The following is a 13,898-nucleotide window of genomic DNA, read 5'->3' as shown; positions in this document are numbered from 1 at the left end:
GGGGAGTATTACACTGTATATGCAATGAAACACACATTGTTTATTTTGTGTAGCATTCTCCTGCTCCCTTAAATACATACAAGATGGAAACTCACAGACTTTTTTTAACCTTTAGCTGCTATCCTTGTACAAAAACTACTAAACAAAAACTGACGGACTAGTAAACCACTTGAGTTCATTTTATTTCATCTAACACTGATCACATTTCCAGTAGACAATAAATATAATGCACTGCTGACAGATGTGTAGAAATGCATATACAATTAGATGAAGAAATTGGGGTCAAGGCAGTTCAAATCTCAGTTTATGCCTTTGCATTTCCTTGAATATGGCTATAAAATTCTTACCTGCTGATGCATGGCCTCCTGCAATATCAGTTTTCCCCTGCTCATCCAGACTGCTGCTGGGGAGGCTGCCCTGTCCGTGGAGTATCAGTGCATCTCAGGCTTGATTTGAGCGTTTACTGGAATACATAAGATTCTTTGCTTTGTGTGCCTTTGGGTAAGGCCTTGGTGCATTTTCCCAGTTGAGATATAGTATTTCCTACATTTCCTGGAACATATTCAAGACATGAAAGCTCTGAATCTGTGTCTTGGGTTAAATGAATGCAATGAGAGGCAAGCTAAAGCATCCAGATCAATGGAACTAGGAGCTCAAAATGGGAGACATTTTAATTCTGTGGGGTTCTTTTCTTTTCCTTATCTTGGAGTAAAAAACCAGATTCAGACAGCAGACCCATATTTGATGGAAAGATGGTGGGATTTTGTTTGGTTTTTTTCCCTGAGCAGGATATGTGGCGAACAGAAGATAGGCAATTTCAAAGTGAAACTTGCAATAAATACTTAAGATGCTGGTTGTTAACTTAATGATTTGCCACTGATTTTCCTGGTCAGAATATGAATATACAGCAGCAGTTATTCTTACTGAACTATCCCAACTGTTCATCTCTTTCCTAGCCATTTCAGTCTTCTACAATGTAATTGAGCTTTTACAGCTCTGTAAGACAATCATTCTGTTGGCCTTTGTAGTATGCATATGCTAAATGGTTCTCCTGTTGCAGATGAGCTGGCAACTTTGCTTATATATAGCAAAAATGTTTCTTTGGGGAAAAAATCTGTGTAATTAATTTATAAATGAAGCAAGGAATAGACAAGCACACACCGCAAATTGGATTGCAATTACCGGTCTAACAAGAAATGCTCCTTGTCTGGTTTGTCTGAGAAAGGCAGATCTGTTGTCACTGAATGAAAGCCGTCCACAGGCCCCCAGTATAACTGTGATGCTGAAATCCATTGCAGTCTAAATCCACTTGAAATTTTGCAAGTTTCCTAGAAATTACTTAGAAGGAAAAAAAATCAAGTGAGCTAGTAAGAATATATGCATTTGTAAGAGTGAAGAATATTGCAGATGTACCTGAAAGTTCTGTTCATTCACCTGTATGGTCTGTTGCTATGATTTAGTGTGGATGCAGTGACTGCTGGTGGTTGGAATACAGATAATGGGAGGCAGAAGTTCTTATTCTGGCCTTTTGTGTAGTAACTGACATTTCACTTAATTTCTGTTTTCTTCTAAGAAATACCTATATATGTGCATTTATCCATTTATCCCTCCATCTGTCCATCCATATATATGCACTCCCTCATGCATATCTTTTACAAGCTCTTTGAGCAGGTTTGTAAGCCTGTGTCATTTACTCCATAATACCTAAAGGAAAAGTGAAAAATACTGGCATTGTTGCTGTTCACATCAAATTACTAGCTACTTTCCTAGGTTTGGTAAAAAGCAAAGACGGCCTTAAAGGAACCTGTGTTGATTTGTTCATCTGGCTGCATTACAAACTCTCCTTGTAAAAAAAGTTGTTTTAGAAAAAGCAGATTATTATAGATAGTATCACAATGCATTTAAATACTGTCACCTTCTTCTTTAACAGGTCTATGGAAATGCAAGATCTAGCCAGTCCTCATAATCTTGTTGGAAGTAGTGATGCGCCGGGTAGTTCCAAACTGGATAAACCTAATCTCAGTAGCACATCGGTTACAACAAATGGAACAGGAGGTAGGTATAAGACACTGCTGGCACATAGAAAGTTTTGTCTAGTTTCTAGTCATATGCATTTTTAACATAATTTCAAGGATGAGCATAAACCCATTTATAAACCCAGCAAGAATTATGAAAAAATGCCAGTCATACCAGTGTAAATCTACTAATTCCAACAGCATTTCTTCGATTTGCACCAACTGAAGTAAGAGGCAGAACTGTGCAAAGGTGAAACAAGGAAAATCTTGGAATGATTGATTTGAACAAAGTGTTAAAGATTTGGTTATACCTGTTGGTAACTTGAAATAGATTGCATTTTCCGTGTTGCACTTCATTGCTGAGTAATAATTTACTTTTATACCATGAGCTACACCCATTTAGGTTCATTTCAAAGCTTTGTCAAAAGAAATGCATCAAAACTAGGCTTATGTAATTTTTTTACTTGATGAATATGCTAATTCCACTTCTTGGCAGGTAGTGAAAGTTTGTCATAAAGAGAGTTTTAGATTTTCCTCAAAAGCAACTGTTTATTACTGCTCTATCCCTATTACTGTAGGGACAGCACTACCATGCAGCTACAACACAGACGTTCTAATGCTTTCAGATAATAGATTCTGCCATAGCTGTATTGGAGCAGTGGGAGGCAGGGTACCACATTCTGAGATGGAGTCTTGTTCCCATTAGTGTCCATGAGACTGACACCGTGGATACAAGTCAAGCTAGAGTTTCAGCCCTCTTTTTTGGAGTTTATACATTGCTGTCTTTTTTAACAGTTGGCACCAAGAAAAAAAATGTAGTTTGTTCTTTCTGGCCACAATGTAAAGCATTTTAGTCACTTATCCCTATTTAAAAAAAAAAATCTGTCAATGTCAATAAAAAGTGTATGTGCCTGTGAGGGTAACAGAGCTCTGCAGAGAAGGGCTGAACCATTAAGGTTCAACCTATTTATATTTTTACATAGAATACTTATTCCAGCGAAAAGAGAAGGGAAAACTTCAAGCATATCATTAAAGAAGACTAATAACTAGATGCCTCTGTATTATACTTGCATAAACAAATAAGTTAAAGTAATACTTATAAAAACAATACAATGCCGGTAAAAGACTTGGCTCGAATACTTGCCTTGAAGACTATTATGTACACTGAACAGACATTGGGAGAATGAACCGTTATACCATTCCTGTTCTCAGGAGACAACATGACTGTGTTAAACACTGCAGACTGGTTGCTGAGTTGCAGTACTCCCTCTTCTGCAACAAGTATGAGAGACCTTGGTACAGTGCATGTGTGTGGTGGTGTGCCTCCGTGACTGCTGTGTAACATCTCTCTTGGTTTGCTCTGTTCTTGTGTTATGCTGTTTGAACATTTTCTGGTTTTTTTTTCCCCACCCCTCTTTTTCCACCCCTTTTCAGATGCCTTTCCCACAGCCAGAAAACTGGTAGAAAGTTGCAATAAATAGTTATCTTACCACACTTTGCGAGTCATTTGATAAGCAAGGAGAATTTAACCCACTTAAAATTAGCTTCACTGTCTACATGCTCTGAGAGACTGGGATTGCCCCGTGGTGGTCAACACTGCTGGGAACTGCCAGTGGTCAGCATTGCTGGAAGTCAGACCAATGGATTTTCCACAGAGTGCCCATTTGTTTTTCTTTTATTTTTAGGTACAACATTGCATGATTACCTGAGCACAAATCAAGGTTGACATTATTACTACTCCTACTACTGCTTTCCTACTACTGCTTTTGTTATTAATTAAAGCTTATGTCTAGCGTGCTACTACATGTAACTTGCCACCTTACAAACATTTGGCCAAATTTTCCAAGCTGTTGTTTTCATTTATGAGTTTTCTCTCATGTATTATTAATTGTTATGAGTTATAATGATTAATAATAATTATATATGTGACACTTGCATTACATATGGAATTAATCGTAGGTGTAAACATGTGTCACCATGACTCTCTACAAGCCATTACACAGGTGCTTAAGCTGTACAGGTTTGGACTAAAGTTAGGAAGATCTCAAAAACCCCTCAGAATTAGCTTGCCATTTGTAAGCCGCATATCCAGAGAGTATTTACCAAAAAAAAAAAAAGTTCAGACTTGAGCACAAAAGATCATTTGCTCTAGAATAACTGATTCCATGGGAATGCTTCTGCTCAATTACAAGAATTTAAGTTTAAAGGAAGGACTGAGCTAACTTAGTCTGTCACCTCAGTTAACTGTTCAGCATGTTCAGATAAATGTGGAAAGTAATAATTTCAGTAGTAATTATCAGTAGTGAGGAAACGTAATGTGAAAGACCTTGCATTACTTGCATTAAATCTGATTTTCCATAGGCAGTAGAACGTTTATATCTGTGCATCTAGTTGAGTATATTCCTTGGAAAACCCTTAAGGCTTGCTAAAAGAAAGAGGAAAATCATTCCTATGACAAGCCAATGTTTTACATGAGCTTTTAGTCAGACTTGTTTGCTCTAATAGTTATTGCACTTGCTTGTCCTGCTTCATGCACAGTAGTAGCATATCTTGCCCCTAAAACTCCGTGTTCATTTTCAGACCTTAACATAGAGAGGTTATTTAGGAAAAAAAGAGGTTGCAGAGTAGTAGTCATGTTGCTCTGCTAAGTCCTTTCATCAAATAAAGAACTTATATTATAGAAGCTGTGGCCTGTTGGGAGCTGTATTCTGAGTTCGTCTTAGAATAATGCCGTTTGGAAGGGATCCCTGGAGGTCAGCTGGGCCAACCCCTGCTCAGAGCAGGGCCAACTTTGCCGTTAGATCATGTTGCTCAAAGCAGTGTCTAGTTGAGTGTTGAGTATCTCTGAGCTGGAGGTGCCACAGCCTCTCTGGGCACCTGTCCCAGAGCCTGACTATTCTCACGGTGAAGAATTTTCCTCTTACATCTAATTGGATTTTTTCCTTGCTGCAGCTTGTGTCTGTTGCCTCCTGTCATTTCACAGGGCGGCTTTTGAGAAGAGTCTGCCGTTGTCCTTTGTCATCTTTGCACCTTCCCATTAGATAGCTGCAGGCAGCAATTAGCTCTCCCCTCAGCCTTCTCTTCCTAGGACAGAACAAGCCTAGCTTCTTCTGTCTGTCCTTGGACATCATACGCCCCAGCCCGTGACAATTGTGGTAGGTCTAGTCTGTGAGCATGTGCAGCCTTCACTGTTAGCCACACTCAGATGTATTTCCAGCTTGAGATTGCTTTTCATTTTGTTTTTACTCTTTCAATATGAGAAAAAAAATTAAAACTAATCCACAGTTTAAAAAACAGAATATTAAATGTATAGTCTTTAAAGTATTTATCCAAAATGCTGGTTCAAACCCCTAAGTCTTTGCATTATGTCTAGAGCAGTTGCCATAGTAGTATCAGAGCCAGGCTTTATCTTGCATGTGGAAACACAGGGATGATTCTGTGCTTTTATTTTCATTTCAGCGTTAAATGTTCCTGGGTTTCTGATCTGTTGTTAGAATTATTTTATTTTTTTTCATTTAACTCTGTGCTTTTTCCCCTCTTGGTTTAATGACATGCAACAGAAAGAAAGAAAGATAATAGTCCAACTCTAGCTACACTGAGGAAAGACCTTGATGAATTCCTTACTGTGATAACATCTGAATGTAAAAAAGTAGAACTGTTTAAAATCAAGCACATATAAAAATACTTTCTACATATATTTTTCAACAAAACACAGTGCCAATATGGTGTTTTTCCTCAAGTTAAGTACATGAGAGAGTTTCTTTTGGTTTAGATTCTTTTCTGCTTGACAGGGAGAGAGAAAGATGGTGACTATTGGTGGTGATGGAAGTGCACTGCAGCTGGCATTAACCAGAACTAGACATGACTCTAAAGTAAACATTTCAAATCATTACTGAAGTTTGTGTTAAATAAAACAGTTAGGCACATACTGGAGTGTCTGTCTGGATGCAATACTGAACACAGTTTCGTAGCTCGGTATGGGCAATAGTCAAATACCTTCTTGAACAGAAAGAGATAAAGGTACTAAAAAGTAGTTTTTTCATGTAGGTAAATGTCCACACTCTGCAGAGAAGAGCTATGCATCTTATAAAGTAAAATATGACCAAAGGAAGATCTGCAGAGGGGAAAATACAGATCTTTCCAACTTAGTATGATTTTTCATTCTCCTACTGAAATAAATGCAGACATCTCTATATTGTAATCAGAAAACAAATTAATTTAGTTACTTTTCACGCTTCAGGGAACAATAAATGTTCCACATGACTGAGAGGCCTGAGGTTCAGTGGAGGCAATCATTTTGTGACAAATGACCCTTAAGCTTTTTCTTGATGTATATTTTATTGATCTGATGAGAATAAGTTCACATCTTTCTCATCTAAATAGAGAAGTGGGAATGATTGATTACTCTTCCGAATGACTTTGTTCATTTTGTGTAGTTTTTGTCACACCTTTTTTTTTTAAATGAGAAGATAATAGCCAACAAAATGACAAGGAGTGCACAGCAGCTTGAAAAAAATGTGGCTAAAATTCTTCCCTGATGATTTCATATTGAATTAATATCCTGCTGCTTGCAGGGAGAATATATGGGTGTGGCATTTTTACTAAAGAGAAATTATAATGAAAAGAAGTTTACATTTAAAAGATGCACATTCAAATACTTTTTAATCTCGCACAGTAAAGGGAAAGATACAACTGTATAACTTGCGTAAGAAGGTGCTACTTGGTTTGATTAGCACTGGGGCACTGGCGACACTGCAAGGCACTCTCCCTGGCACAGAGACAAATACATCCCCATTTCTCAAATGCTGCCTACTTGATCTAAACAGACATCCCTTTGAATTCAGTGTAGGCCACCTGTGCAATTGTACACATTTGCAGCATCCCATCTGACTTACTGAAGTCAGACCCATTAAGCAGTGTGTCTGGAATTCGGGTGTGCTGTTGTAGGAGAGGTAACTCACGCAGGGGCCGTCCCAGGTGGCCGTATTGGTAGCTGTGAAATTCCCGGAGAGCTCCTGGTGGTGCTCACAGACACAGGGAGGAATAGCAGAGTGGTTCTGTAGGTGTTGTTTGGGACATTTTTCCCATGAAAAAACCCAAATCCTTTATTTAGCTCATCCACCACCTTTTCCCCTACAGACTGTAAGAGGGATGGTGAACTCGAGGGCAGCTCAGGCTGTACTCGGACTGAATCGCCCTCTGAAGTACCTCTCTTTCTCGACTGAACATAAACGGAGATTACTATGCACCTTTTTTATGCCTAAGTTAGGTGACTTGAATCTGAGCCATAGTTTGTAAATACATTGCCAGCTCAGAACATGAAATGCCCTCCTCCCCTTACTATTGCCAGTGAAGTCAAACGTGGATGCAGTGATGTTGACAGACGAGAGCTTTGGTCAGCTTAGCTGGTGTCCCTCAGAGGAGTCAGGTAACTAGCTGGCAGAGACTGCGTTTGCTTGGCATATGTTAGACCTGCTGGGGGGGACCCTGCCAGCCTGGCTGTCACAGCGAAGGTTTCTCCACAAATCCCAGCTGTGTCCTTGGAACTTCAATACCTGGCGTACGACTGCGGTAGTGGCCCGTGCAGGTCCTCATTGCCACTGCGCTTCACGCCCCCGGGCAGCGACCAGTCCTGTGGTATCTATAAGCAAATTGCTGATATATACGTGATAAACGCTCACTCGCACCTCTAACTGACCTTCACAAAGGAATTATGATAACATGTTGAGGGTTTCCACGTTTGCCAGTCAAACATCTCATAAAAGCTGCAGTGTATTCTGCACCGCTGTTTCTTACCACGTCAATTAGAAGGGTAGTTCCCAAACTCCATTACAAAAGTCCACACCAGGTGGTCTGTTCAGGTAACACATTAAATTGTAAAATCCAGATTACCTCTGTGGTGCTTTCAGTTATAGCTTGGATGGTAAGAGCACATGATGATCCCTAAGAAATAATCTGAGTTCAGAGTGGACCCAAATGTTTGGTAATCTCTGAGTTAGAAGCTGACTTGTCGTGGCTGTCATTTGTGTCCTACCCTAGTTCTTTTGCTATTTTTTCTTTTAAACTTCCCTCTTCATGTATGGAAAATTGCTTGCTGGTGACCTAGATCAAAAAGCCCCCCACAGACTCTGTAAAAGGGGAAGGGGAAAGGCAGAATGCTGACACTGTGAAAGTAATTTGCTTCTATATGAGCATGAAACCATATTATTATTGTTTCACTTGTCAGGCAAAACTATTTTTGTTATGTGCTACATCCCTTGACAGCTAATGTTTCCTTCCTCTCTGCTTCTCTTAGGGAATTGTTAGAATCAATTAGATTTAGGTTGAAGTCTCCCCAGAAGATATCCCAGTTGCTAAAACCAATAGATAGACAAATGCACAGATAAAAAGCTATGTAGATACATGACCATTCCAGACAGAGCAAGTACAGATTGTCTCAATACAGTGGTAGAGTGAAGGTCGAAGCTGTTGCATCGCATGCTTGTTCTAGCTGGACTACCAGTAGTGAGACTGGCATGAGGACTCCAATATAAATTTAGAAGTAAAATCTCATGTCTACTTATTCTTCTATGTAGTGTCTCTTCTTGCAGTCAAAACAGAACCCATGAACAGCAGTGAAACAACAACTACAACTGGAGATGGATCGCTTGACACTTTTACTGGGTCAGGTAAAGCCATAATAAGATCACGTATTGTTAGATGCACATTAATATAGCATTTAATAACCTTGACTAATAAACATTTCACTGCATGGAAACAATCTTTAAAAAACTACAATAAAGTAACATTTTAATACATCATCATCATCATAATAATAATAATAGCTTTTTCATTTTTGTAAATGAAAATTCACAGTTTTCATGAGCTATGATCTTAAAGAAGCTTTAATGATGCCTAAGACGATTACTGTATGCAAAAATCTTATAGTAATAATGTTGCTACTGTACTGTAGATTTTTTCAGTGTTAGTCTTGTACTATCTTAGGCAGAAAAAAATGGATTGTATTTGTAACAGCCATTCTAATTTGTGAAATTTAAAATCTTAAGGGTTATATTTCAGTGCTAATCTTTTTATTCCTATGAGCAGTGTGTTAGTTTAAACACTGACCAAATTGCCATAAGCTACTGTCTTTCCATGAAAATAAAGTCTATATTTTACTTTAAACAATCATAAGTTTCAGTTACTTCTTCTTAAAAAATTCAAACAAACAGCAATTTTTAAGTAGATTCCTATAAATTATTAAAAGGTGAACTGTGGAAAAGTACAGATAATATGCCTTGTAATCATTAAACTGAATCCTGCTAATAGTAAGATTAACAAGGAGAGCGGGAAGAATAAATTTTGCATCTGAAAATACCAGTTCAGTGATGGTCTGACTGAAATGCCACTGAAGCCTGGAATTGCCAATCCACACTGATACTACTATTACTTTAGTAGACTTAGGTCATCAAGCCCTATTTAAAATATTTTGGAAATCACAATGTTTCTCTGTAATGAAAATGTTTTAAAAATTGAGTGTATGTTTCTGGAATTGTTTTTTAGGCATCAGTAAATGCAGATATACTCTAAATTTGGTTATTCAGAAAAGTATTTATAACAAATTTAGTGTCTGAAGAAAAGGTCTTTTGTGAGATGTAAAGCAAGCGTATACTATTTCTGATTAGAAAAAATGGAAACATCCTCATTATGATTATAGTGAAAGGAACCCCATCAACTTAAAGTCCAACAGTTCCATAAAAAAATTAATAGTCTTGGCTAAAAATTAGCTTTTCTTTTTCACTCTGTTGTTACTCTATCCTAAAATTTTATTAGTAATAATTACAGATTATAAAATGTTCAACTATATGTCATTGTTTTTTGTCATTGTTGGTGAAATTTTATCAGCTTCTGCCGTGTATTTAAGACATCTGAGTTAGGATGCCTTGTGTAAAACATGGCTAAGGTGACTTTTTCATGAAGGGTTCCCAAAAATTGCAGCCTCCAACTCAGGTTTAGGTATCTAAGTAACAGCTTGATTTCCCCAGGTGCCACTCGCCCATTAGCCTCCACTAATTTCAAAAGAAGTGTTGAGATCTCTACACTTAGGAGATTCGGAAACAATTGGTGCCTCCAAAAAAAGGCAGGAATTTGAGCCTTACACAATCATTTTTGTCTGTTAGCCACCTGCATACTCAAAAGAAATATGAACCTGATTGTCAGTTTAGGCCAGAAGCTCAAGTACTAAATGAGTATGGTCATTCACAGTGGGAAATCAATAACCTGCCTGTCGGGGTGATGTGCAGTCTTCATCATCAGAGTGAGACGCAGAGCTGCCTTGATAATGCACTGAGCCTTTCCTAAAGAGTAAATCCATTACTTTCACACTTGCCTTTTACTGGTACTTGCCAATTGGACCATTTGGTTGTGGAAGAAGTGCTAAAGAACAACAAAAACTGAACAAAAACGTATTTCTCTGACTTTTAACCTAACTGGTTATTTGGGAAGTTTAATGGGTTGCCAAAGACAATAAATACTGACTAGTAGAAAGACATAATTTCAGACAAACCAGCTGCAATTGAAAACAATGCATAGCAAAGCCCAACATGGAACAGTTTGTTTTTTCCTAATAATCAGTTACACACGTGTGTTATTCCCAACTATGACAAAGTGATAATGCTAGTACTTTCCTGCGGCTTTCAGAGCACCTGTGAGCTCATTTCGTGAGGATGCCTGGACATATAGGCCACTAGCAGGAATGTTACCTACTCTGTCTTACACGAGCGTGGGTCAGAAGGACTCAAGCATGCTTTGTTGCGTAGGGAAGGATTTAGGTATGTTATTAAATATTTTATGAAATATGACATGCGTGAAAAGAGAACTCCTGGTGCTGAGACCTCTTTGAGAATCTGCCATGCAGAAATCCTCTCTTTCAAATATTCTACCCATTATAATTGATTTCCATGCTTCAAGGGCAGTCAAAGCCCCTGACACGTCCTGGAGCTGAGCAGAAGGCTGAACAAGCCCTGTGGGGTGTAAAGTAGGCCGCTCTGTCCCTGATGGCCAGCTGTAACATGCAAGGTGATGGTGAAACAGGCTGTGCAAGGTCTAGGGCAGGAGGCACGGATTAGGCTTCACAGGTAACTGTGATGAACCCCGGGTTTTGTTTGATGAGCTGAAAAATAAAGCACATAGATCTCTTGAAGTTAGAGTGACAGGTGCCACGGTGGTCTTGCCCAGGCCGTTGGGCCAGCTCCTGCTGAGGGCTGCAGCTCACCCTCAGGGCCCCGGTTCCACTGTCCTGCAGAGCTGCCCCTGGGAGAAACTGTGCCTCTTAGCAAGGGTTAGCCAGGTGGACAGTCACCTCGTGCACCCCTCTTCCTCCTCCTCTTTCTTCCAAGAATGCAGTTGGCAATTAATACCGGTGTACTTGATGTGAAGCTTTGTGGTCCTGCAGCAGACTCCCATTGGGGTGGGTATTCACAGGACGTGGGGAGCTGAACAGCCTTGGACGGCGCATTTTCATACGCTCTGAGTTTGCTGCAGCTGCTGTACTGTGAGCGCGTGCCTTCTGCTGTTTATATTGCTTACAATACTGGATTAATTTGAGAACTGTTTATCGCTTTAATGGAGTGGAGAGAGAGACGTTTGAAGTTCTCATCATCCTTTTTACTTAGTATTTATCACACACAAAAAGGATAGAGAAAACAATTTCTGAAGAATATAAAGGTCAAGTTAGGAAACACCACTGCTGTATAACCTACGTGGTCCCCTTGTGTGTAGACATTGTGATTTGTTATTTAAATGAGATCCTTTTAACCTAACCTCTTCGCACAGGATTTTCCAGATGTGTAATGAAAAAATACAAAATTCCAGCCTCTGTTAATATACTGAATGCAACACATGCGATCAGAACATTTTATGGTCAGTTAAATTCTCCACAGCCACATTGGCCAGTAGAGCTAACAGGGTAACTGGTAAAGAGCTGGCTGTCAGCTTCTTGTCCCTTCTGTGAATCAGCGTTAGTGGGGACTGGAATATGCCCTCAGCGCTGTAGTGAGACTTGAGAAATCAAGGGCCTTATACCTGCCCTCAAGAGTATTCCTCTGGCAAATTCAAGTAGTGAAGTCTTAGAAATATCTGAGTTTTTCAGAGAAGAAACAGTTTTGATTTTGTTTTTAATACAAGCAACATAAACCAGTGTTTAGCCCCATTCATATAAATAGCTATACAAAGTGGCACAGTTACAAAAAACCATAACAACCTACCTCCACCATCTCCTCCATTACCAACAGTCCTCAGAAGTAAGGTTAGGAGGCTATCCAGCAGTGAAGGTTGTTTAAGTTTGATAACCCTTAGAATTACGAATCTGATCTCTGAGATACAGGCGTAGTCCACAGGCTCTACTCAGTCATAATGTTCTCTTATGGTAGGTCTTACACCCTGTGTTTCTCAAACATCTCACAGTCTAAAATGTAGTGCACAAATTGATGGGACAAGCTACCAGGGAAGGAGTGAAAGGAACAGACTTTCTCGTTTGAAAGGTATACAATTTACTTTGGGAGCACTTGCCTCTTTTTCTCCCTCTTCACTACAACTAGCAGTATCATCAGGGAAATTAAAGAAAAAAAAAAAAAGGAAATGTAAAACCAGACACCTTCCAAAAGTATTTTATTTCCTTCCTGAATATATAAAATAAGGTATACGCAAAAAGAATAAAAAAGCAGACAGGACATTTTTTTTCTGAAAAACATTAGGTTTCTATAGCTCAAGTGATTTAAATGAACAGTAATTAGTTTTTTGTAGTTTGCATCATGTGTGGTGGAATGGTAAATGTGCTTTAACCAAACTGATTAATCAAGTGAGCTGTCATCCAGCAAATGATCAGAACAAAAAGTGGAGCAGTATGGGGAAAAACGTCCGATAAACTGATAATGGATCACGAACATTCCTTGCCCTGAGAATCACCAAGGTCACTCTGTTAGGTATTGCTTGTCTTTAGAAAGGTCATAGGGATACAACAGGGAAGACTAGTTACTCTTCGAACCTTAAATAACAAAGAGCATCCTTTAGAGTCCTGTGGACTGATCATGTTGATACATACAGCTATAGGTTCATCTAACTCTGGGAATAGCTGTATGCATTATGTATACATAAACATATGTATGTTTGAGCTTAAACCACAGAAAGGTATCTCAAAAAAAAAGAATAGCCACACAAAATTAAATTTAGCAGATTTCCATCACAGGCAAACCCTCAATATCTTTTCAATCAGCAACTCTTTTATGAAATCTGGTGGCACATGTTCCAAAAATTATTATCCAATTCTTCTTTATTTTCAAGCCATACTCAACTGCACATTTAAAAAAGAAGCTAATTGTTTTTCTTCTACTGTATTTTCCTTTTAAGTCCTTCATGTTCTAAATGCATTTAAACTAGCTTTAAAAATATCAAGTTCTGCATATGTTCAAAGCAATAGGTCTCAAAGACATTAATTAGGCCTGAATGTAGAAATATATCATGTTTCATAAAATAGTTAGGAACCTAAACCTATTTGTCACTTATATAATTCTGAAAGTTCATTTCTACTACCATTACGAACAACTCAGGAAGAGGGTACACTTTGAAGTACAACTATGATTGATTAGACTAAAGAAATTCCAGTGCTTCGTTGTGTACTACTTTAATCTTTTGAAAAGTGAATGAACAGCAGATGGCCTAATAAAGACACTCTGTATGTTTGCCCAGTATGGATTTGCTCTGAAGAGATTGGTTCAACACTTTAGAGTACATATATTTGGAATACATCTGTCTTAGTCAAGACAGATGGCTAAAGGAAAGAGAAACTTCCAAACACTTGGAATTAATCCAGCTTGAGCACTGCTTCTGAATGAAATTTTAATGGAA

At 38.6% G+C, this 13,898-nt stretch overlaps 1 protein-coding gene across 5 annotated transcripts in view; it reads left to right on the top strand.

The window, feature by feature from the left end:
• The first annotated feature begins 1,934 nt into the window (after positions 1-1,934).
• The window catches only part of EYA4 (EYA transcriptional coactivator and phosphatase 4), a 50,059-nt gene continuing 38,095 nt past the window's right edge, over positions 1,935-13,898 (top strand). For 4 of the 5 annotated variants that reach the window (XM_010574673.1, XM_010574674.1, XM_010574672.1 and 1 more), the window contains exons 1-2: positions 1,935-2,055; positions 8,606-8,683. In XM_010574673.1, coding sequence (XP_010572975.1) covers positions 1,935-2,055; positions 8,606-8,683 — 199 coding nt within the window. Of the gene's footprint in view, positions 2,056-3,227; positions 3,297-8,605; positions 8,684-13,898 lie in introns of all 5 variants that reach the window. The other variant, XM_010574670.1, reaches the window with a different exon arrangement.

Source organism: Haliaeetus leucocephalus, unplaced genomic scaffold (genome assembly GCF_000737465.1).
Source record: "Haliaeetus leucocephalus isolate CR32 unplaced genomic scaffold, Haliaeetus_leucocephalus-4.0 Scaffold450, whole genome shotgun sequence".
Classification (NCBI taxonomy): domain Eukaryota; kingdom Metazoa; phylum Chordata; class Aves; order Accipitriformes; family Accipitridae; genus Haliaeetus; species Haliaeetus leucocephalus.
This window is presented reverse-complemented; position numbering and strand designations above follow the sequence as displayed.